This window comes from Hippocampus zosterae, chromosome 1 (genome assembly GCF_025434085.1).
Source record: "Hippocampus zosterae strain Florida chromosome 1, ASM2543408v3, whole genome shotgun sequence".
NCBI classification, from domain to species: Eukaryota; Metazoa; Chordata; class Actinopteri; order Syngnathiformes; family Syngnathidae; genus Hippocampus; species Hippocampus zosterae.
Window position 1 is genome coordinate 12,573,332 of NC_067451.1, and position 22,596 is coordinate 12,595,927.

The following is a 22,596-nucleotide window of genomic DNA, read 5'->3' on the forward strand; positions in this document are numbered from 1 at the left end:
TGGAGTACCGGGCCGCCGTCTTTTATCATAAATACTAAAATAAATAGTGTCACTGATGGTGTGATGGTTCACTTGTCTCTGACATCTATTAGAGGCACCATCAGTCGAATGCCTACTCAGAGTTAATGTACGTATGAATGTGAGAGACAATGGTTGCCTGTCTCGTTATGTGCACTTGGATAGCTTTGCGACCAGTTCAGTATGTAGTCTGCCTTTCGAGAGGCCCCGGCTCCTCGACGGGATAAATTGTATGGAAAACTCATGAATGATTTGATGAAATAAAAACATTTGCACTGATCAATGTTTCATTTTGATGATTTTATTCCTTTTAAAGGTTTAAAGGGTAAATGATGAAAATGCTGACCTTTTCAAAGTACTCCTTGAGGTATTCTGTGGTACAAAGCAGACATGTTAAAGTGGGGCAGAAACGAAGATGGTTGGTCGAGGTGACAATTAGGAGCAGAACCAATCAAATGTAATGACAAGGGACCCTGCTTTGAGGTTGTAGTCCACGCCCGGTTAAGACTGCATAGTGTTCCTCCGGGCCTCATTAGCGATTAGCGGGGGTGGCAGTAACATTTGACGAGGTGACAGTGTGATCGTATTCCCTTTGCCTCCATTTCTCACTTGTTCAATCACTATCTTCCCTTTTTACTTTTTGACCATTGCACCACCCCGCTTTGAATGACCTCCCCTTACTTTGTGTTGAAATGCTCCCCGCAGATAAAAGAGACATCTGACATTCTGAAACAGGCTCCCCCTGTCATCCATGATTCATAAGCATCTACAGCACCATCGTTTGTTGAGAGATGTTCCAATTCCTTTCACATACACACTCCCCACCGCAAGCAGTAGCATTACTTACTCTCGGGTGAAGCGTGACGACGGCAACGATTCACACACACACACACACACACACACACACACACACACACACACACACACACACACACACACACACACACACACACACACACACACACACACACACACACACACACACACACACACACACGCGCACACACACACACACACACACACACACACGCGCACACACACACACACACACACACACACACACAGACACACACACAAATTTGTGTGCCTAAAAAATGTTCAATCCATTGTTCAACAATGATGAAGGTCAATGGCAGGAGAAAATACTCAACAGTCATTCACTTTATTTTTTTAAAAATTGTATTAATTAAAAAACTTCATGGGCGGGCACGCAGATGTTGCGATAGATGGCCTGGTGAGTGCTGCCAAATGCAGAGAGACTTTTGCCCTTGAAAAAATAATATGAATCAATATGTGAGGGCTGACCACTGGAATATGATGGATCTCAGAGGGAGACAATTTGAAGGCTTGTGAAGTATCGTTTGCATTCTCTTCTTGCCCATTTGTGTTTTTTTTTCTGACTTGGAGCAGGGGTGTCAAACTCGTTTTTCAGGGGGGCGGGGGAGGGGGCACGGTGTGGTAATGGTTTCCATCAGCGGTCCGTTTTGACTGCGCAACCATATAAATGTTGCCTCATAATATTACTAATGCACAACAAATTGATGGCTAACTATTAAAAGGGGACTGGTAACAAAAAAATAAATAAATCTTGCAATTCTCAAAAAGGTGAAGACAGTTTGCAACATGGGGCGTTGAAAACTTAAGCTTTAGCGGGCAGCAAGAAATGATCTGGGCTGCCAGGTCTGGTCCCCGGTCCTTGGATTTAACACCTGTGACTTCGAGAATAACAAAAGCTGAGGCAATCACCAGATTTTCTCACATCTCTCTCGGTCTCAACCGGTTTCCCCTCCACATAGGAGGTATTGTTGCATCACTGATCTTTTCCCATTGTCGCACTCACGCAAGCCATCTGTTGTTACACTTCTGCACATCTATGGTGTGCTGCTTTTTGCGCGCTTCTGCAGCTCCCGTCTCTCTTTGCTGTTGCTCATGCAACTCTCCGCATTCCTCTTCTCCTACCTCCCCATCTCTCTGTGACAGCTGTTGTTGCTTTGCTGTGTGTGCAGCCTACGCATTATCTGGGCATGAATTCATTTACTGCCATTAGATTGCTCTCCACAGACCCTGCCCAGAGCTCACCTAAAGAGGGGAAGCCATTTAAACGCCATTATTCATAACACAGTGAACGAACAGCAGCGCCGATGGAACAGTAATGTGCTTTAATGCTGTCAACTATCTGTAGACGGTACGGAAAGCGTGGATGCTCCAGCGTTGTTATCGTTTCCACAGGATGTTCCGGTAAACACAGCATTCTTGACATCAAAGTATTTCCCCGGCGAACGTGACACATTCTGTGGGATTTAGGCTCCAACGTATGCTCCTTCCGCCTACAAATGCAAATTTCCTTCAGCTTTTAAAGCTTTTCATCCAACTTTCCTTGATACCCTGGCTCGCGTTTGACATCAGCGTATTTCTGAAGTCACCGATCCAGCTTTCTATTTTGTTTACACCCTACTCAGTCCTCCAATCTAACCTCACTTGTATCCGACTTCCCACCCTCTGTCTGTCCTTCCTCTGATGTTTCAGCAATAAATAGCATCGTTCTTTCCTCCAGCCAAGGCATCAGATAGCTTTGTCATCTCGGTTAAGTCTTCATATCAGGTCTCAGGCACAGGTCTTCTCGTGCATATGAATTGCGACTCAAAGAAAAGGGCATCGTCAGCTCGGCGTTCACTTTGGCAAGGGTATTAATGGGAAGTCATCAACCTGCTAATGAACGACATGGTATAAGAATCAGTTAAGTATCATTATGCATGCATTGACTCACTTTGTGAGGAAGGTATTGATACAAAATGATTGAATTCATATACTTGTGTAGTTATTTTCCCCTAAAACCAAACAGCACGTTCTGTATTCCTTCAGGGAGGAATGAAAATGAAACCGTTAAGATTTGTCATCGTTTCAAACTGCCTGGTCATTACTGCGCCACACGCAGCTTGGCTTAATGTCTTTTGACTTAACACTAATGACTAACTCTGCATCTGTCTCCGCAGGGAGAAAGAGCGGCCGGGTATGCAGCGACATGTAACGCAAATGCTTCTTTGCAACAATTAATGCAGCGATTCTCATTTCATCAGTTTTCCTAACGGATTTCTACTCTGAGGTTTCAGGTTCCATATGGCCCATTTTTAAAACATCATGTCCCATTAGAGTAAAGGGGACAGCTCGCTGTTACCTTTCCCGTCCTCCCACCCTTACCTCTGCACCTCTCACTTCTTCCATTTCCTTCTCGATGTGCTGCAATGGATAGCTCCTGCATATTTAACATGGCTGCATCTTCAAAGCTCGGAACTTATTCATTAGCATTTAGAGTGCTAATGAAAGCACACAGTGTGCTCGCACCCTCACTGTTCCGTACACCTCCTCTTGAATCGTCCCATCCGACCCCATGCTGCATGCTACAACACCTCTCCCTCAACATGTCCGAACCCCCCCCCCCCCACCCCGTCTTCTGTTTTCCACTGCACTCAGCCCAATTACTGTAAATGAGCGCATTTGACACAAAAAAGAAAGTGTGGGAGGGGCACCTGTGTTTTCTCACACTCATTTTCACATCTATTGTCGGTGCTAACACCAAAACTAGCATTTCATAGGTTTTTTTTTTTTGTCTTTCCTGATTGATTTCTTCCCACTTCGCCCTCTTCCATTGCTCCAATTTGATGCAAGAAAGGTAGTGTAAGGTGTTCCCCTGGGCACAAAGATATATTGTTTCTGTTCTCTGCATCTTCTCTACGCTATCATTTCGTCCACTGAGCCTCCTGTTATCCGCTTAAAAAAATGGACAGGAAGTGGTTCGACGCTTGGCAAATTGATCAGAAGGCAGTGTTTTCCAAGTGTTTTCTGGCTCAGTGTGTGAAAGAAGTGAGAAGTGGAGGCAGTTTCTCACAGCGACGAGACCCAGATGGAGTTGAGCCTGTGGACTCCACACAGTGTCGTTTTGACAAAAAGGACGGTAGGAATTTGTTTCAGCTTGTCAAAACAGATATAACGAATAGATTCCAAATTGTAACTGTGCCACACATTAAAAATATGAAGTTGGTCGTTTTCAAAACGAAAGTATGAAAGGCACTCCTGCCCTTGCCTACTACTTGACAATCTTATTATTTGACAGTGTTCATCTCCAGGCTGAAATTTAGCTGTGCATATATGACAACAGAAAGCATTTTAGCTGCACTTCTTTCACTTAGAATATACATAATTAATTCATGTTTCATTTAACTTTCTTTTAATTTTATGTACATGTAGATGTGGGGAATTTTTAATTTCCTTTTGTAGGAATTGTGCTAGGCCGGTTGGGAGCGGTAGAAGCTCAGTGCTGAACAGGTGGTAAACAGATAGATGCTCAGCTTAAGGTAGAGTAAGTGCCCATGTTTTGTGGGCACAAAATTCAGACATCTGTATCCCATTTATGTTATAAAATGGGTTTGAAATTATATGAAAGAGTTTTGGCATATTTGGGGTTTAATTAATATAAGCAATTAAAAAAATCTGAGGATTAGCGGGTTACTCATGGAAATTTCGTTTTGGCACTTATCTCCAGATTGTGTCCTCAACACACCGCCTTGTGTGACACCTTCTCCTGTAGGAAGTAAGTCATTAAAGTGATATTTTTATATACTGTACTGCCGTACAGCTGTGAAAATGTTTTGATCACTGTTCAGGGTACATCGTAAAAACAGGAAATAGTCACTCACCCTGAACTTGTATGACAGATTTTATTTTTAATCTCTGCGTTTGTATTGAGCAGTCAGGACAGAGAGGCTTCAGCGACAAGCCATTCTAACTCCAAAGGGATCGTGATACAGTGTGCCTTTTTCATATTTCCCATACTCGATGGCTTTAGATTCTCTGCTCTAACGACTTTCTGTAGTTGGAAACTGAGTCTACATAGATAATCGTGCCTAAAGATTAATTGCCCTCTTGCAGAGATATACAGTTGCTTGAGTAGATGTCTGATTGACAGTTAGCAGTTGGGGGGGGGGGGGAATCGTGTGAGGCAATGGAGGAGTGAGTGAACAGAGAGGCGCTGGAGATAGTAGTTGTTGTGTTTGACAAAAAAAGAAAAGAGTGTCTTGAATGAGGGAGTTAATCTACAGAGGAGCAGATAGGCTACCCATTTCTTCAAAGTTAGTCAAAAATTCAGCAATCCAGTACACACATGCGCATAAATATGCCAACAGTATGCAAATATTTCATGCTGAATAATCAGGCAAGTCCACACTGAGTATAAATATGACGAATGCCCCCGAATTCATAACGATTGCATATAGACAGATGTACTCTTTTAATTGCCTTTTTTTTTGTTACCCTCCATTTTGTCACGAACATAGTTTGACTGACCATTGACCAGAGTAAAGTATTGGCCACTTGAGAGATATGGGTCAATAAAGCACAAGGGATCTCTTAACTTGAAAGGAAATAGATTTTTGAGACAGTCTAAATGTGCAGTGGCCTTCACCAAAAACACATCAAGACTTGTCTTGAAATTTTATGGCAATTGAGAAACATTTTCTCTCTCGGATGTTTGAAACAAGTGTTGTTGCACACCCATCAATATTCCAGACTCCTTCACTTTTATCTATCTATCTATCTATCTATCTATCTATCTATCTATCTATCTATCTATCTATCTATCTATCTATCTATCTATCTATCTATCTATCTATCTATCTATCTATCTATCTATCTATCTATCTATCTATCTATCTATCTATCTATCTATCTATCTATCTATCTATCTATCTATCTATCTATCTATCTATCTGACAAAGCAGTTTGATGAAAAATATGTACAATATTTTGCCTTAATTTTATCGTGATGCTGGCCCCCACTGTTTGAATCAGTCACATCCTTCGTTAAACGTACCGTTTATTTCTACCTCTGAAATGAATTTATGAATTATTATTGAATAAATATTTGGTTCCGTTTTTTAAATTTATTTATTTTATGAAGTTGAAGAAGGAATATATACATTATTTTTGAAAAAGATTATATCAATAAACTCCTAAAACATAGGCACTGCACAGCCATATTACAGTACTCAGCAGGGGTCCAAATGGCTTCCACTCGACAGGATGAAGGTTAAAACTCCTGAACCGAGGTGACACTATACCAGCACATCTTCCCTGACTACTTGTCCCATTACGTGTGGTCGCAGAATAACCCTGACGTGATTAGACTCAGGAAAATCTGGATTTGGTGTGCTGCCTACCTAAAATGATGAATGGTGGTGCGATAAAAATGTCACTGATTTACCGCACTTATTTTTTTTTATTGACACTAACTTGTCCCAAATGTGTCAAATCAACCACTAATTTAATCTAAAAGCACGAAAACTACACTACTTTTTGATAACAAATGACAACTACTTTAATCAGTCAAAAGGACATACCATAAAGTTATTTTAATTATTTGCGCTTTAAGAGACTTGAGAGTGGTGGTTACACTGTATACATGGATGAAACATAATACCCACTTGAAACAAATAGTTCTGCCAAAAAGACCCAATTCAGAGTTTTGTGGGTTTCCGGGTCTGTTTTCCTACACCGTGTGCTTCTTTTCGTTCTTGTAATAAATGTGTGTGATCTGGTTTGCTGACCCACAAACCGGTGCCATGTTTACCCGCATTCTCACGCTTGTGCAGTCGGACAGCTCAACAGTTCCCTAGCTGTCTCTCTTGCAAACCTCTGTCTCACTCCCAGTTTTCACTCTTTGTCCTAGATAATTTTGTTATCAGTGAATCAGCTTGTGTGAGGTTTGTTCTTCTGTCTATGCATCATTTCTCTGCACTGCTTAACTCTAGCAAGGTTAACTCTCCCAGCGTCCTGAGATGGGGTGCAATTGTAGACAGATCCCCAGTCATTGCAAGACAGGGCTAATTAAGGGCTCCATACATGAAATGTTGATTAATGGATCATGATCTCCTGTTGCAGTGGTGCTAAGTAAGGAAGTATAAATGCTTCACTACTGTATCCAACCGTTTTCTAATCCGCTTACACTCACGAGTGTGGCGGGCATGCTCGAGCCTATCCCAGCTTTCTTCAGGATTTTTCAGGTGTCTTTACTTGATTATTTATATGCCGTTATTTCTTAATGCTGAGGTTTGAATACATATCTGTAGTTTCTACTCCTTACTTTGTCAAAATAATAATCTAAATGACAGATAAAAGACCCGAGAGTTGTAAAATTACCCACAGGTGAGAGCTTGATTGATTAAAATCATGAGGAAGCAACATTTGTTAAAATGACAGGATCTTAAACTTTTAATTCTGGTTGGGAAGGCCACGTCAACCCCAGTATAAGACCAACAATTTTGAACATCGGATGATGGTGACAGGGCGGCCCGGTAGTCCAGTGGTTAGCACGTCGGCTTCACAGTGCAGAGGTACCGGGTTCGATTCCAGCTTCGGCCTCCCTGTGTGGAGTTTGCATGTTCTCCCCGGGTCTGCGTGGGTTTTCTCCGGGTGCTCCGGTTTCCTCCCACATTCCAAAAACATGCGTAGCAGGCTGATTGAACACTCTAAATTGTCCCTAGGTGTGAGTGTGAGTGCGAATGGTTGTTCGTCTCTGTGTGCCCTGCGATTGGCTGGCAACCAATTCAGGGTGTCCCCCGCCTACTGCCCGGAGACAGCTGGGATAGGCTCCAGCACCCCCCGTGACCCTAGTGAGGATCAAGCGGTTAGGAAGATGAATGAATGAATGAATGAATGATGGTGACAACGTTTTTGCGTGATATTGCCTGTAGAAAATCTCTCTGAAAATACATTTCAAATTAGAGTGAGCAATACTAACAAACTTCATAATTTTTCAACATATCTCCTTGACCTTTTTTGTTTCATCAGTGAATCAGGAAACCTATTCTCCGATTGGTGGACAAGTTTCATCTAAGACTAAGCTTGTCTGGTCTGAAGTTCAAAGTGGTTATTCAAAGTAACTTTGCCAAATTTACTATGAGGATTCAAACAGTTTCACTTGTACATTGAAACGTACCTAAATAGCACAAACGGAGCAATACTTAGTAGAATGGGTGAAGTTATTTGTTATGGACGATTTTCGAGCCTTTTGAAGGGCTCATTCCATGATTTTGAAAACAAAAATCTACAAAGGTGGCAGCCTCGCGACACATTGCGACACATTCACCATCCCTACATACAGGGATGATGATTTTTTTTTAGTACACGCTATTTTTTTTCATTCATTCATTCGACCCTCACTAGGGTTGCGGGGGTGCTGTAGCCTATACCAGCCCCATCTTTGGGCAGTCGGTGGGGGACACCCTGAAACGGTTGCCAGCCAAACGCAGGGCACATAGAGTTGAACAACCATCCAAACTCACACTGACACCTCGGGACAACTTAGAGTGTTCAATCAGCCTGACATGCATGTTTTTGGAATGTGGGAGGAAACTGGAGTACTTGGAGAAAACCCACGCAGGGACGGGGAGAACATAAACTCCACACAGGAAAGCCGGAGCCGGGATCGAATCCACGACCTCTGCACTGTGAGGTCATCGACACGCTAACCACTGGACTGCTGGGCCATACATTCTCATGTCTAAATTGTTCAACCACAATGATTTCCCAGGGCAAATATTTGATGCGTTGTTGCTTTCTTGGAGCTGCCAACTCTTAATACCAGCAATGTATATTGACGCACATGAGCCATGAACTTTAACCCTCTGTGTATGTGACTATCAAAGCTTTTGAAATCAGATTGCAGAGGGGTATTGTGATGGCAAATATTTCATGCCATAAAAGGGCACATTCCCACAATCACTGTTTTTCAGCAATGTGTGAAACAGCCATCACAGATCAGGTGTAAGGGCTGTAAAAGAAGGACTGACAGTTTGAGTTCCTGAATCATTTATTTTTGCTTTGACTACCCCCGTAAGCATGTCTGAGCTCATTTGCAGTGGCCTCAATTGCCCCACAGAACGATTTATATGATTGGTTGCAACTAAGACGCCAAATTTTAAAACAGATGTTGCACTAAACTACCAGATAATGAGGCAGTAAAACATAACAATCAACTTACACAATCGTACAATGAAAATGTTTTGAGCAGTAACGCAAATATAAATCTGTATTATGGAAATATCATGTCTTACTTGGGACAGAACGAAATAGATACTGTGTTTCCTAATCACTTCAAACTCCGTCACAGGGCTACATGTCTTGACTGGGCGACATGGCTTGATCGGGATGGGTCAGCTATTACTTACGTAACACAAATCACGTTTTATAGGCAATTTCAGTATGCACTGGTTCAGATATGGTAGCATTGCCTCTACGCACTAACAAAGGATCCAATCCCTTTGCTGTGATGTTTATTATATTGCTCACAGCTACTAGGGGAATTATTTCCTGTGTGTCTGGAGATTCACTTTCACTTTGGATTTGTAATTATAACGCGCAATTGCAGTTCAAAATGTACTTGGTCCCTATTCCAAACTTCAAGGTTCCTACAAATTTGTTTATTTCCTCTTGAAAATAAAATGGCAAATGTGTCTGTGATTTACATGATATGACAGTGAACATCTAGAGTCATCAACAATCCTACACGGGACACTAGTCAACCTGCATTTTTTTTCAGATTTTAATAGTAAAAACTGAGTCCAGGAAGCAGTTAAGGATTCCATGCTGGGTAGCATTAATTTTATGTCATCTTGAACTGCTTAATAGGGTTCAGTACTGTCTCTTTATTGTATTGTTAACGATAAAACGGTTCAATTAACTGCTTGTAAATTGAGGTGAAAAAAGAGTAACCATAAGAGTAATACGACCTGGTGTCAAACATTTTCCTCACTGGGATAACTAAAAGCCTCAATCTTCACGATTAGATCGTTCAAAGGATTCCGGCCTATACCAACATGGTAGCATCAATTCTTTGTCATTCCCGTTGTGCATCGGTGGTGTGACGCAATTGATGCAAAAGTCTCTGCCTGGTTATATTGTACAGCATGATCTCCTCTGTGGGTTCACAGGTATTCACAATTTTTCCTTTTTCCCGCCGGGGATTAATCATGATGTTGGCCGTTATAATTTGTTCCCTGGAATTTGACATGCCTGTGTGCGGGGATGCTCAATGGTCTGGAAATGCACAAGTATCAACTCCATCAATCAGTATTACCACAGTAACATTGTAAGAGCTCACTTCCCCTGCGGCTCGTGGAGGGGAAGGGCAATTATGCAGGAAGCATATGAAAGAGAACACCTGAATTCCACGAAAAGGGCAGTAAGGACCAAAACATGTTTATTCCCGAATCACTGTTTCCCGCTTTCAAGTGCTGTATAGCGTATGTCAGTTTGGTAATTATCAAGCGACTGAATGTGCTTTCTGTATATAAACAGCCTGTCTGGACCTTGAACGCTGAAAGGGCTAAACATTGAGGGTGACCATTTGTGAACGATTTGCATAATTTGGATAATCTCAGTGGATAATTTGAAAAGGCTGAAAAGTAATCGTATTCCTTAAAGCAGCATGCCCAAACTACAAGGAGACACCCGATGATACAATCCAGCTGCATAGCTCTCTTTCGATACAGTGCAATAGATTTCCACTTGTTTCACCACCGTCTTGATTAAGGTGGTACACTGTCGAAGGAACATAACACATTTTTAAAGTTCAATGCGCTTGCTCTCTGAACAGGACTGTATGTATTATGTAGTTTGTTGAAAATAATTTGAAGGGATACTTCAAACATTTATGACATTTGCAGCAATAAAATGTGAATACTTTATATATGTTTCAGTTGATCACTTCATTATTTTTCATGTATGTTTAAGAACTTTAAAATCTATGAACATAATATAGCGGGATGGCATGTTCATTGAACACGTCACTCGACATCACACAATGTGTCAACGTTAGACTAGGCTGCACAATGACACCCCAAACCCCCCGCCACTCACACAAACACACAGCATCAATCCTGAAAAATGAAGGCATATCATGTCCAGCCCATACTGTGACATAAATCGACCGAGAGAGGTTCCACTTTTGATTTGAAAGATGCAGCGCCGGATGGTCTTGTGATGGCAGACAATACACTTTGAAGAACAAGTGGATGAGGAAGTGCAGCAGACATGGTCCGCTCGGAAGCCATACAAGCATAGACAATGCTGGAATTAATACACTATGTCCTCCTACCTACCATACACACATGTTGAACAGAGTGCTGCTTTGGTCCGGTGTCTCAGCGGCTTAATTTACGAGAGCGGTGTCCACTCGCATTATGGACATAACGACCTAGAAACTGCCGCCTGGGATGTCGGAGGTTTGAGAAGATTCACAGATCCTCCCTCAGCATCGGCCATCGCTTGCTTGTGTAAAATACTCGGCACAGCATTGGTTTTTAATGTCACCTACATGGTTTGTCCCATTTGTTACTGTAAAGTACTCCTTGTCCTGGAAATGGTCACTGCACACATGTGTTTGTACCTTCCTGTCCTTGTGCACACAAGAGGCTTGACAAAATTAGCATAAATGCATTTTTTTGGGGGTGGGGGGTAAAAATTGTGGAATAACATGCTAGTGTGCACCTTCTTTGTGGTTTCTGGACGTTACCTTGCAAATACCCTCATTGTCCAGCAATGAGTGTGGGCATGTTATGTCTCGGACCCAACATGGACATACCCATGTGTTGAAAATGTAGTCATGAAAGTAAAATATATCAATATAGAGGTATACTTTTCAGTCTAAACTAAATAATAACTGCCCATCCAGTCACACACAAGATAAGATAAGATAAGATAAGATAAGATAAGATAAGATAAGATAAGGGGGGGGCGACCGTGACGCAGCTTAACTGACCAGCTGCACGGTCACCGAGTGCTCTGCATATAATACTAGTCACGGGGCAAAAGAATCGGAGCGATGAAGACGGTGATAATAAGGATGTGTATGCGCGTGTGATTGTCCAGTCGTGTACGCGTATGCATGTACAGGTCATAGCTGCTTCGTCAAGGTATGCTCATGAAGACAGTCACGGCTTATCAGTCCATGGCCAAGAAGGAGGGGGGTGATGGTGGGGACCCTAGATTCCATGCATACTTCCATACAGGGGAAAGGGCCAGATAGCGTTGTTTGTTTTGGAGGGAAGGCCGCCAACAATTTCAGACAGCCTTGAGTCCGTGGCCCGTATCTCTTCACTGGCGTCGATCAGCCAAATACGCAATCTCTTTTCTGCGGCGCGGATTCCAACTTCTCCATGTTGTTGTCGATCGTAAGGAGTCGCTTCAAAACCGCATCAATATTGCAGTTGAGCTCAGTCACCGCTTGAGTCTGAGTGCTGGACATTCACGCCAAACCATCCAGAATGACCGGCAGCTTCTTCACTTCCAATAAAGCCGCTCCCGTCGGTTGAATTTTGCGATACAACAGAAATCTGCCAACAACAAACAGCAGCATATACCTGTTATCAAAAGGCCGATAATGTCGATGTCCTCCACATCCTCAACGGACAGTATTGACAGGCACACCATTCTCCACTTTCTCCATGGATCAAGGGCGTATCCGGCAGCAATGTCCCCGGCGGGCAAGCAGGCTCCCCACTGCCTGCTCTTTTCGTCAAAAAAAAAAAATTGCATCGAGAGACCAGCCAACTAATTCCATGGTTAGTTCTTCGGATGAAAATACGGTAGGAGGCTAGGAGAAAAGTTAGACAAAGACAGCACAAAGACTAAGTGGCGAGCAAGGAGAGGGTGGGGGTGAGCCAAGCCGAGCCAAGCAGAAATGATGCCTTCCTTTAATTTAAACATATTCATACTGGTATTCAAAGAATGAGCTGTATAAAATGACCTGGTGATTTCATTTGGAATTCATTATGTGCTATTCTCATCAGTGCGCACAGTATTTATTACTTTAGTTTCATTGCATATGTTAAAACAAAAAAAGAGCTTCAACATTTTTTTTTAATTTACCGAGTGGAATTGTGTTCATCGAGCATCGCATTGTAAATGATGAACAGCTCCTCTGTTTTAAACATGTGTGCTATAAACTTTCTAAATAGCTCAAGACTCTTCATAGTTATCCAATCTTCCCAAACTTCTAAAAGACAGCCATCCTCTCCGTAAAGAACTTCCGAATCAATTACAGGCATGACTAATTACTGTAAGCCACATGTCAATAACTCCTGCCAATTAGGTGCTGAGCACAAGTCAGACGTCCACCGAGCCCAGGCCAGTCTGCTTTTTATTGATTTTTTGCTAATGTAAGGGAATTGTCCAAAGGTGGTGTACGTCAACAGTGTCTGTCAGTCAGGCAACAAGTGTTCGAGTCTGCAGATAACACAAGTAACAAGCCCACAGTCTTGAATCATTGCATATGGGTGTGGATTCGCCTCATGCGACCGATTCATTACAAAGACCGAGCAAATAATTCGAAATAGATAACAGCATAAATAATTGGCTTGCTGGGGCATCATTGGTTTCAATTTCAGCAAATTGTATGAAACCTCTAGCATTTCTCTTAATTTTTCATCCTGCTTACCCTCAGTACTGGTCAGGTATAGAGGACTTCCAGTTTTCCTGTTGAGGGAACAATGGCACACTTAGCTGTTTCCGCTCACTGACTTACTAACGGCTTACTTACGATTTCATGGTTTCTCTTAAACTATTTTAAGGTCATAGTACATTATTAATTATCCCTAAGTGATTGATTGGTTCTTATGTGGAAGCTTCTAACTGCCGACTGAAGGAGGCTGGCATAAGACATCAGTCTGTACCCCCTCTTCGCCTTTGTCCCAAGTTTTGGACAAGTATGTGGACTGCCAGAGTGCCAAATGTGTAGCTTGCTGTTTTGTTTTTTTAATCATCCTGATCCATGTGCACCCTCCAGTGTCTGCACTTCTCCAATACTCTGCTGCTGAGCTCCTACGTTTCCACTTTCAGTTTTCCTGGCCGCCGCCACCACTGGTGTTCCACCTCTATCCAAAGGTGGCTTACCAGCCTCACAGAAAGTATGTGCACACATACACACTTGCACACAATGGGTAAATAAATAAACACAGGCACACGCGTGTGCATCCACAAACTCACACGTACGCACCTTTGCATGCCATGATGAGCAACAGCCATGACTGACCCTAAGATGAATGAAACTGAAAAGTAAAGTAGATGCAAGACACAGGTTATGAACAAAAATCACTGCCTACCTTCGTGGCAGACCTGACACAGGGAGGGCCCAGAGACCGCAAATATATTGTCACACATTTGACCACATTGTGTGTATTTTTTTTCTAAATTTTATTTGAATATGTGTGTGTGTGCGTGTGTGCGTGTGTGTGTGCGTGTGTGTGTGTGTGTGCATGTATGTGTGTACATGTGTGTGTGTGCGTGTGTGAGTGCGTGTGTGTGCGTGTGTGTGTGTGTGTGAGAGATTGTGCTGCTATTTATGTGTGATGTGATGACAAAAGTTCACAACAGCAAAGCATAACCGCACAAACTGCATTGACCATCTATGGAAACTCGATGCCAGAATTGAGCAGCTCACGTTGGGTCTGACCACAGCATTAAGTGTGCCCAAATTTTAGATTTTTTTTTTTTTAATTACAACCCCTCGCTTGCTCCATTATTGTGTGGGTGTGTGGATGTCTGCTAATACAAAACTAAATCTTTCTATGTATGCCTGAATGTGATACTTTCCCATTAGATTACCCTAAATTCTTAGTTAGTGCTTATATATTTAGAAAGTTATATTTGGAAAGTCAATATTTTTTAAAGTTCTGAAAGTTAACTTCCCAAGTAAATTTTCTGGAAGCATAACAGAAATATTATGGGCATCACTTTGCAACAACCGTGGCCCTAAACAGCTTAAACTGTAGTAAATGCATGAGTGTCTTCTATTGTGTCATTGTTTCCATCATCACCTCCACCCGTTTCTTCCACTTAGTTATCTCTCTTAAACTCTCTGATCTACGGTGTTGTCCTGTGATGTACACAATGTGACAGCGTGGGTCTTCTAGTGGCTCAATTTAAAGGAATAGCATGCTTGCGAGTTACTCTCCTCCCCCACCACCACAAGAAAGGAACCACAGGAAGGAATTTGACGGATAGGCCTCATTATTTGCTTCACATAGACTTCTATTAAAAACCTCATGCAGACTCTCACCTTGTGATCCACAACAAAGATTCTGTTTGGTGCTTTCCTTTCTGTCTACTTGAGATATTCTTAACGTGGAATAACAAGCAATTGCCAGCATCCTACCTCAGAATAGTTTGCCATCATTACTTCTGCTATTCTCACGGCCATTTGCATTAATCTAGCTTTAAAAAGTGGCTGCATGATGGTTGGCACAATCAGAAATCAACACTGTGAAACCAGGTTGTTTACAAATGCATAAGGCGTTATTCGTGCACACAATGAAGATATCTAAACCTCTGTTTCTAGTAAGCATCCCGCAACCATTCACGAATTAAAAATTATCTATATTTGCCAATTTGCGCTTCCATAATAATAAAAATAAGTACATGATTTTTTTTCCAGTAGGATTTTTCGTACCTTCATTTGTGTTGTTGAAGTCATAAAACATACGAGTGATTCTAAATAAGTCAACAAGTCAAGTCAAGTCAACAGTATTTATAGAGCACTTTCAAACAGCCATTTAACATGCACAATAAACAGTAAGACAAATCGGTAATAAAGGCGGTAGAAAGCACCAAACAGTAAAACCGAGATCAAATCTAAGTCATGCTGAGTCGAATGCCAAAGAATACAAGTGAGTTTTGAGGAGGGCTTTGAACATGGGCAGCGAGGAGGCTTGCCGAATGTTCAGTGGGAGGTCATTCCAGAGAGAGGGACCAGCAACAGAAAAGGCTCGATCCCCTCTAAGGGAATAATAAAGCAAAGTTTTACCTTTCTCTGACAAAGCAAGCATGTTTTAGACTATGAGCACAGTGCAGCTCAATTCAGATTTTTTTTTTTTAAAGCAAAGTGAACAGTACAATTCAGATTATTTTCAATTCCAATGAGTCCAATGGGTCTGGAGAATGAACGCTCATTTGTGCACATCCGACCTATACATTATCAAAGCCCAAAATGCGCTCCGTGCAGGTTCTGGAGTGTGCTTGGGAGGGAAACTACAGACAATCAGACAATCATCTGCAAAATTGTTGTTTAGTAAATGGGGTGTCTTCAAACTGGAGTTTAATGTAATCCCACTTGAAACATGAAGCATAAAATTGACATGCTTGGTGATAGTAGTACCGGTAATTCAGCCACACAAACAACAATGACATGACATCCTATTAAGTAAACGTCTCCATGAAATGAGATTGAGGAAAGTCAAGCCTCAATTCCTTAAAATATTTTTATCTCGTCCCACCTCGTAACTCTGGCGATATGAAATTATATCAGCTCCGACACCACGGATTTACATATGCATGGGCCACCGCCACTTACCTGCTCTCGGGAGAAGTCAAGCCACTGTCGGCCATCTTACGTTGCCACTCGCTTCGCCTGCCTGACTTGAATTCAGTACAATAGGTCCTCCTCGGCGTTTGCACGTTATTTTTTACAAATTATCTTTACAGCGACATGTTAACCATGTCTTGTGAGATAATATACTCTGATTGGTCTATCTATCGATCTATCTATAATGTTTGCATGATGTATGTATCTATGTACAGGTATATGTATAATGTTTATTATTCTTACAAACTTGGTACCCGTGCCCCTCCAGTTTCAAAATCCCATCCGCACCCCTGAAAATATTCTCACCACAGTGCATCTTCAATCCCATGGGGTGTTTGCAGCATTTTTTTTCCCCAAAGTGTACAAAAGGATGGGGCAAGTACCTTTTCTTTCGAAGGTAATTGGCTGTAGCTGTTTGTAAATACATGGTTACATCATAACCCCCTCCCTTATCACAGCTCACCAGTCCTGCTCCCTGCAAAAGGGAAGAGAGCATGCAGAGCAATAGTCAGAATTTTAATGTTTTATTGAAAAAGCACCAGTTTAAAGAGTGGAATCGTGCAAAGTTAAATCAATTCCTCCTGGGAATGACCCCTCCCCAACCCTATTTACAATTCTAATGTGCCAGAATATAAAATCTGACTATTTTCATTCAGCTGGGTTGTGATTTATTTTGTTTATCCTGTAGCCCAAGTGATGTCAAGAGTCAGTCTTGTTAATTTGTATTTTTTCGTAGCATCTTCTTTAATCATGCAACTACTTTCAGACTCTCAATCACAAGGACTTTATAGGGTGCAATAAGGGTACAATAATTTCTCTCGTTACGCACGCATCGACAATGCTATAAATAATATGTCCACCGACCTTACCCGCATGATGGTCAGAATGCTGCTTCGGTCCGGTGTCTCAAGGGCTTCATTTTTTTTAGCGTAGCCAATATGGACAAAAATGCCGCAACCCCGCTGCCTGCGCCAGGAATTGTGAAGGTTTGAGGGAAATCAGATCAGCAGTCAAGCTCATCGCCCACTTCTTGTTCGTTAAAAATGCTCCTCACGGCATTTGTTTTTAATGTCAACTGCGTAGTGTGTCTCATCTCCTACTGTAATGCACTCCTTGTCCCAGAACTATTCAATACACACTTGTGTGTGCCTGCCTGCTTTTGTGCAGAGCTGCACAAAAACAGGCAGGCAGGAGAAAACTTGCATGAGAAACCCTTTTGGGGTAAAAATTCTAGAATAACATGCTAGTTTGCTGTTTCTGGTCTGCCTGTTGCAAATGTTTGCTTTGCATTATGGCATTGTTTTTACTTGTGTCCTCCTCAATGTCCAATGTGTGTCTATTGTTCATGTGGTACATTACACTTTATATCTCATTGGATTCATCATGGGCATCCCCTTATTTAGCTTGGTTTAGTTGGGTTTTCTCTTGGAAGACTAACAAAACCTGTCACGCGAGAAAAAAATGAACTGTCATCCAAAAGCTGTTTGCAAAAAACGTTAATTGGGCAGAAATACACTACGCTCTGGTCATGTTTGCCTGAATATGAATGAGTTCATGAACTTTCGTGCATTGACCTAATTTAGGAACATCACTGCCCAGGTGTCTTTGGGCAGTACCTAGGTTGCACCCTGAACTGGTTGCCAACCCGTTGCATGTTTTGAAGAATAACTGTTTATTATCGTTAGCAATTATTATGGACTTTATTTCCTAATGGTACATCTCGCCCCAACGTATGTTTCACGTCACTTATAATATTTCACTCCTTGTATTTGAGACAAAATCAATCATTTTATGTTTGTGTTGCACAGGTATTTCTAATGTCATTTGTTCGAAGATGTGAGGCTAGTTTGCGCAGCACTTTGAACACCCGAGGTCAAAAGAGCTCAATAGACAGTGAAGATCAAAAATGTGACTCTTGTTCCCCGTCTCCATAGCTTTGTGTTTAAATTAAGAAGCACAGTGTCAGTATTTTAGCATTTCTACCAAACATTTTGAAGATTTTTTGGGGGGCAATAGGCTGTGAGATGTTGCCAATATAAACTATGTGCATTGGCTAAATAAAGGTTTGGAGACAACACCGCTTATAGGACACTGTTTGAAATATTGAGAAATTGTCTTTATTTCCTTGCCCTATTAAGAGCACGGAAAATATTTTATTCTAACTCAACCTCAGAAAAGCACAAGAGTCCCATTTGTGGACTTCTGAGTCCGAGTTTGAGATTTTGAACGAAAGCATTTCAACTCTTTTTCGAGGAAACCGGTGAAATAAATGTGTAGGCTGGAACGATATGCATGATGAATATGAGGTCCTTACGATAAGACTAAACAGTTTTGGGCAATTTCCTACCCCCGCTGGGCGTGCACATTTCTTTTTTTTATTTATATATTTATTGCAGCGCGCCAAACACTGAAGACATTCTCCATCATTACAACAGCAGCCAAGGACAAGAGAGCATCAGTAGATCGAGGGAAAGCAGGAGAGAGGAAGGTACCTCCTCTCGCCATCGCCATAACCACCACCACCAGCACAACCTTCATCATCATCGTCGTCTCTCTTTGAAATCGGCGTCGGTGACGATGATGTTGCGCTAACGAGCAGCGGGAAGAGTGCTGGGGCAACGAGAGGCATTTGGAAGTTGAATCCGCGGAGGGAACGTATGTATGTTTGGATTTCGGCTCTTTTCCCTTCGCCAATGCAAAAGGAAATATGCAGCGAAGCTTCAGCATCCTCTACACCAGTTTACTGGGGATGTGCTTGGCTTCAAGCGCAAGTTTCCCAAGTAACATCAATATAGGTAAGAACGGCGCGCGCACTCGTAAAGCAAACCCTTTGTCCTTTTTTTCTAAAATTATTGCTCTATCGCTCTCTCCCGGAGTGGCTCTTTTCCCCCCACCACGATATAACGATTTGTGTTTGGTGCTCAACAGGAGGATTGTTCCCCACCGAGTCCCATGAATATGAAGTGTTTCGCTTCGCCCTTTCACACCACCAGGACATCCCCAAACTGGTGCCGCAGGTCGATATGGTCAAGATGGGAAATAGTTTTTCCATGACATATGCCTGTGAGTATCAATACCTTGTTGTTTTGGTCCTCCTTGTTTGTGGTTTGCCTTCTAAACAATGTGCGTAAAGCAAATGGAATCAAGGCCGTATGAGTGAGAGGCTCGTAACTGTTGCGTGGGGACTTATTTTCTCTACCGCTACTGCGTGAGCGCTGTGCGTTTTTTTTTTTTTTTTTGCGCTCCGGGGAGGCCAACCTCTGCAGAGGAACAAGCATGCATAGTGTACATTTATATATCACAATGCTTGGAAATCCACTAAGAGTCTCACACCAACATCGATTCACATGGTCAAAGCATGGAAAAACAATGTAGGATGCATGATTAGTGTTTTAAACTGCACCTGTAGAATACGTTAATGGTGGAAATAGATCACCCTTTTCCTCTGCTCGTTGAGTGGGGAGAAAAAAAAACACCCTGAGAGATTTGGACTGTGGTCTATAATGGTGCTGAATTATCCCTTTTCCATTTTTATCAAGATAATAGCAGGCCAATCAGAGCAGTGGGGATGCTATTCTCCCGTGGCTGAAATATGTGTCATAATGCCAGTCAGAGAATAAATGCATGCCTCAGAGATACAAAGGAAACATCACACTCAATTGTTTCTTCTTTGTTACTCTGCACATATCCATCCTTTATATTCTGACAAGATTGGTTAGTCTCTGAGGCTTTTTGACAGAGTATCAAATTCTGTCCCACACTGTGATTGCAGTATTATACATGTAAGGCATCTTTTCGTGCATCAAGCAGGTTAATTTAGCTCAGAATCTTACAGTTTGGAAACCATGACCATGTACTTATTTCCACATGTGTATGTATATATATATATATATATATATATATATATATATATATATATATATATACACACACACACACATGTGTATGTATATACATGTGATGTATATATTTATATATATATACATCTTCACAATGACAAAAGAATTGTTTGAATTGAATCTTATCTATAGCTGCGATTGCTGTGCCAACTACGTATCTGTGTGACAACATAACATTGCAACGCAGTATCACTGAGAAATTCAACAACAAAAAAGTGAAAAACTGCACCCCAAAATTAAAGTTCTTACAACAAAGAAAACAAGCATTTTAGGTTTTTCTATTTGGACTTTTCTGGGGCACGGTGGTAACAAATACAGAGCTCATGAAACTGGCACATTGGTGTGTAATTAAAAGTAAACACCCAAAGCACACCTTTACTCTCAGAATGGAATGGGATTTGAATAAGATCACAACGTAAGAGGAATACTCCCAAAAATCATCACAGATCAAACACAATTATGTTTGTATTTAGGACTCGAGTCAAGTTTTGGACAAGGACACATTGTTCAATTTAGCTGTGAGTGGTTTAGAATGCTAAAGCCTTATCTGCTTTGTGCTTCTACTGCTGAGTGAGTGTGCGGGACCGTGCTGCTTGTCATCATTATCCTTAGAACATCAGAAGGGTACTTTTTATGTTTAGCGTATTGTGTTTTCTCAGGTCACTGATGCTGTAGTGGTACACTTCCCTGACTTCTGTGCAGGCCGCTTCGGATCAGTTCCACTCAGTGATGGTGTGAATGGTTATGTGTCTCTGTTTGCGATAGACTAGAGGCCAATGCATGGTGCCTGTCTTTTTTGCAATAAGGTTTAGCTTTCTGTTACCCTGATAACTGGTAAGGAAATGTATCCGAGCGTCGAAATAAATGGGTTGCATTTCATAATTTCGCTCATTAATTAATACACATGAAGAAAAAAAAACCCCTGAGATGGTACCAAAAGGCTTTGCAGGGCTCACGTGAAATATAACGGATAGTTCTAGATCAAATAAAGTTCAGTGTTAGCTAAACAGAAGCACCTTGCTAGCAGCAGCTTCGGCTGGCTAAGTTGCTCCCAAGTCAGTAATCATCGTTTGCATGGCAGCGAATAAGCTATATTTCTGACAAGTATCCTACTCACCAAGGAACGACAAGAAAAAATGGAAAAGCCATCACAAGTAAGTGCTTGGGTGATGGATTACACTTTTCACGGACGTCGGGCTGAAGCCTCATTCAAGCAGAGAACATCCAACTTTGGTCATCCCAGTGGCTGGTTGTGTATGTGTACGGTACTGATTTGCACCCTTGACAAGTTTTGAGGCCTCTCAAAACTCGTACTATACCAAACTGGGCAAAATGAGTCCTGCCCTTGTGGAACAGTTGGTTAAATTCCTAAATACTAGCAATTAACCCAAATTTTGGACTGTCTTAAGAAAGCTACTTATGTATAGCATGGAACTACAAAAAACATGTTTCAACTTCCAATTCTGTCTACTGCCATCAAATATTTAAAAAAAATCTATGCTGTTACACCTGAGTCTGTAACTATGGTCTTGACAGTGCTAAGTGTGTTACAGAGAGCAAATGTGACATCTCTGCCAGTCTAAAGGAGCCTTACTCAAGCTATTGAGACATGTTTGTGTCATGCTTCAGGAGAGAAAAGCAGCTTTTTCCTGCGTTTGGATTTTGTAATCCTAAATAGATGAGCATGTGTGTTTTGCATCTGGATGCCCATTCTGACATTTGTGTAGGATGTTTTGAGTGAGTGACAGTTCACAGTGGGAAAGTGCCCCCGGGGGCTCTCAGGGCGCATGAGCGTGAAAAGCGAAAAGTGAATGAGCCCTTGTGCACAGGGCATGAATAGCGCTCCGGATGAGGGTGATACTCATCAGCTGGCTCTTATGACTCGCCACTTCCTTGAGAAGCATCCCCCCCACCCCCGTTGCACGTGCACACACACACACACACATACAACAATAACCAAGTAAATTCAGCTATTTTTACTATTGTTTAGGCTTCACTCTCCCGTGTTTTCTCACAGAAACCCATTCAACATTAAGCATGACAAACAGGTATGCCACGATGGGCATTTAAGGCAAGCACATGGTTTATCTGAAGAAAAGTTGTAGGTGAGACTACGGTGGCCTTGAAAGAATGCGTCTTCTTTGACTGTGATTTATTTTAATTTACCACTTTTATTTTTTTTATGGTTTCCTTTTTCCTTATTTTTATTTTAGTTTTATTGTTTTGCTGACATGTTCAAAATAAAGACAATACGCTAATTGATAAGCT

The 22,596-nt window shown here is 41.7% G+C and overlaps 1 protein-coding gene across 4 annotated transcripts in view; it reads left to right on the top strand.

Moving 5' to 3' along the window:
• Window positions 1–18,830: 18,830 nt before the first annotated feature.
• The window catches only part of gria1a (glutamate receptor, ionotropic, AMPA 1a), a 67,337-nt gene continuing 63,571 nt past the window's right edge, over window positions 18,831–22,596 (top strand). Inside the window, exons 1-2 of one of the 4 annotated variants that reach the window (XM_052057691.1) lie at window positions 18,831–19,224; window positions 19,358–19,492. In XM_052057691.1, coding sequence (XP_051913651.1) covers window positions 19,137–19,224; window positions 19,358–19,492 — 223 coding nt within the window. In that variant the 5' untranslated portion in view covers window positions 18,831–19,136. The remainder of the gene's footprint in view (window positions 19,225–19,357; window positions 19,493–22,596) is intronic. The other 3 variants (XM_052057670.1, XM_052057680.1, XM_052057660.1) reach the window with 3 other exon arrangements.